This window comes from Gekko japonicus, unplaced genomic scaffold, assembly GCF_001447785.1.
Source record: "Gekko japonicus isolate JY-2015 unplaced genomic scaffold, Gekko_japonicus_V1.1 scaffold384, whole genome shotgun sequence".
NCBI lineage: Eukaryota > Metazoa > Chordata > Lepidosauria > Squamata > Gekkonidae > Gekko > Gekko japonicus.
The window spans coordinates 549,659-553,042 of record NW_015175980.1 but is presented as its reverse complement, the minus strand read 5'-3'; the positions used below and the strand labels follow the sequence as shown (position 1 = coordinate 553,042).

The 3,384-nt window shown below is 48.1% G+C and overlaps 1 protein-coding gene across 1 annotated transcript in view; it reads left to right on the top strand.

Annotated features, from left to right (window-relative positions):
- Positions 1-3,384, top strand: part of KDELR2 (KDEL endoplasmic reticulum protein retention receptor 2) — a 21,165-nt gene that overhangs the window by 15,596 nt on the left and 2,185 nt on the right. Inside the window, exon 4 of the mRNA XM_015426201.1 lies at positions 1,265-1,517. Coding sequence (XP_015281687.1) covers positions 1,265-1,517 — 253 coding nt within the window. The remainder of the gene's footprint in view (positions 1-1,264; positions 1,518-3,384) is intronic.

Here is a 3,384-nt window from a genome sequence, read left to right as displayed (position 1 = left end):
CCCAGCTATCAATCCAAAACAGTCCAGTGGAGCCTGAGCGGTGGGTGTTGCCTTCTGACACACTTCCGGTGATGTCAGGGTATGTGGCATATGCAAATATGTTATGTTAATGAATTATGCTAATGAACTCCTGCACCTCTTTTTCTATGAAATGACCCCTGTTTTTAAGTATAAACATAATGGGTGCCCCACAAGAAAAAAATTTGCCCCACAAAGCGAAAAATCCTGGCTACGGTCCTGGTTTCAGCCCCTGAAGAGAGAGTTGTCCCTCCTTCTCCCATTTTGAACCACTAGGGAGTGCTATCTGCTAAAAGGCCAGATCAGCAGAGATAAAAACAATGCATAGAAAAGGAGGCCTGTGATTGCCAATCCCTTCTCAGCCTTTCTCTGAAGGCGTTTCAGGATTCTCAGTAGTCAGGAGCTGCATTAAGGTGCATTGGGTTGGATCCCGCCAGATCGGTTCCCCTGCCTTAATTCCAGGGCAAGGAGCCTTTTGCAACAAGAGAAGGCTTCTTATGGCTTGTAAAATGCACCAGCGTTAGAAACAAGAGGCTCCAGCCCAGTGGTTATTACAAGAATGGGCTTTGGGAACCTCCTGCCTCCTCGTGGTTTTTTACATGTCCTTTGACTATCAGTCACCTCCGCATTAACGGAAAACTGCAGCTTGGTGTTACATCAGGGGTTGCAAACTGTAGCTTGGTTCCCTTGCCTCCAAGGATGGAGTTGCACTGTGGAATCCTGATCTGGAGGCAAGAGAACAAATCACAGTTTGGATGACAAATCCTGCTATAATGTTACGGTTTTTTTCCTAGAAATTGTGAGGATCGTAGCTGACACTTGGCTATTTTTGACATAGTGAATGTATCAGGTTGCTGGATGCCAAATGGCAAAAACATCACTAGCGCTGAGTACTTTGAATCTCCTTAGCAGCCTTTTGGCAGTGAGTGCTTTAAGAAAGCTTTCAGGGTCACGGGCTCTTCCCTGAGAAGACTGTAATTGGGGAGAGTTCGTTTTCTTCATTTTTTAGCTAATGCATCCCCTTCAGAGATTGCAAGTTCATTGCAAATGAGTGCAAAGATGAGCTTCTTTGAGAGCTGATTTACTTGTATGGGGGTGAAAGATGATTGCGTGAACCCATTAAGAGGACTTGGGTAGCAGGCCTCAAAGATCTGATGTTGGTCCAAGTTAATACTGGGGTATGTGGACCAGTGGTCTGACTGCCGATGGTGCAGCTTCAGCATCTCTCCTGCCTCTTTCCTTGCAGATCTTGTGGACCTTCTCCATCTACCTGGAGTCCGTTGCTATCCTCCCTCAACTTTTCATGATCAGTAAAACCGGGGAAGCGGAGACCATCACCACCCACTACCTTTTCTTCTTGGGCCTGTACCGTGCCTTGTACCTCATCAACTGGATTTGGCGCTACTACTTTGAGGGATTCTTTGATCTCATAGCCGTGGTGGCTGGCGTGGTTCAGACTATTCTGTACTGTGACTTCTTCTATTTGTATGTTACGAAAGGTAAGACGTGGCCGGGGTCAGTGCGTGGCCATCCTGTTCTTGTAAACCTGAGAGTATAAGCTGTGTGACCTCTTAGATTCTTTGCACCTCCTTCCGTCAGTGTGAGGAACTGTGCCGTAATAATGGTGTACACTCAATTTGCTGTTCAGTATTTTTGGGAGGCAGGTGTTTTGGATGCCTAGGGGGGTTTCTGTTGCCCAGATGAATGTGGCCAAGACCTGAAGCCAGTGTGATTCGCCATAGTTTCTGCCGCAAAGAGAGAGACAAAAATATCTGGACAAACACTTGTCGGGATGCTCTAAGATGATCCTGCATTGAGCAGGGGGTTGGGGTTTAGATGGCCTGTATGGCCCCTTCGAACTCTGTGGTTATTACTAGCTCAGAGCTGGGTATCTTAGTCTGGGTGTGAAATAAGCAACATTCCCTAAATGTAGCTTGTGTACACATTCCTTGTGTAGCTTTACGTGCCTGTGTGTGGGGTGATCTTTGCAGGTTTTGGTTTCCTTCAGTCTTCCCTGGGAGAGCAGCTCCCCTGGCCGTTCAGGATGCCATTATTTAACACGTGGATTTCCAATTGTTCCCCACGACATATAGTGTTAACGGGGCTTCCAGTTCTCACCATCAAAACACGTTATATGTGACTTGGTGCACATATAATCAGGAGTAAATCCCAATGAGAGAATCTGGAATTGTTAATCCTTCTAATATTCCCTTCAGGAATTGCTAAATTCCTTGTTCTGCCTTTCCAAACATCTCAAACATGCCCAGCTTTTGATTGGACGAGCAGGGGACCCGCAAGGATTTGCAGGGAGCATCTTGTTTTCCCTTCCCTCGCTGTTTCCTCTTCGCCTCCCCTGGAAGCCCCATAACCTTTCCCCCTTTCTTGGCTTTTTCTCTCCTTCCTGCCCACCAGCCAACCCATTTCCAGCTTTCCTTCCTTCCCTCCCCCTTGCAGCTTCTGCTTCTACTTGAGAATCATGGCCCAGTGGTGCAGTGGCAGCTGCTAGGGCCAGTTGCACAGTAGATAATTTGCAAGAACACTCGTGGCAGTCACCTCGCTTTCCCCTGTATCCCACCTCCCCCCACACTGTGTCCTTTTTCCTTTCCTTTTGCTAACCCCCATATTCTCACTTTCCCAGAGTTCCTTTCTCTCCTTTCCACCCACCAACTGACCTACCTTTTTATCTGACCCCCCACCCTGGCTATATTGATATATATTCTTTTATACCCTACCTTTCTCCCCAGTGGTGACCCAGATAGGCTCACACCAGTCTCTGGTTCTGTTTTATTCTCACAACAACCTTGTGAGGTAGATTAGATGGGCTCTGTGGGACTTTACCAAGGTCAACCAGCAAGCTTCCATGGCAGACCAGGGATTCAGACCTGGGTCTCCCAGATCCTAGTGTGACACTCTCGCTGCTACACCACCCCGGCTGGCTGTTTGGTACAGTCTGCTATCCAGACAATCTGCATCTCACCTTGCCCGTTTCCAGTTCACAGGGAAAGAAACACCAGAAAACAAGCATACAAAATGGGTGTAGGGGAGAGTGACAAGGAAATTAAGGGGCCTGGCGGCCAAGCCCTATAAGGAAAGGCTGAGGGGCTTGGGATGTTGAGTCTGGAGAAGAGGAGGCTGAGGGGGGGACAGGATTGCTCTCTTCAAGTATTTGAAGGGCTTTCAGTTAGAGGAGGGCAGGGAGCTGTTCCTGTTGGCAGCAGAGGAGAGGACTCACAATCATGGGTTTAAATTAAGGGTGGGAAGGTAGTAGGAAAATAGTAGGAAAAACATTTTCACAGTAAGAGTTGTGCAACAGTGGAATAAGCTGCCTGGGGAGGTGGTGAGCTCCCCCCCCCCCCCCCCCCCCCG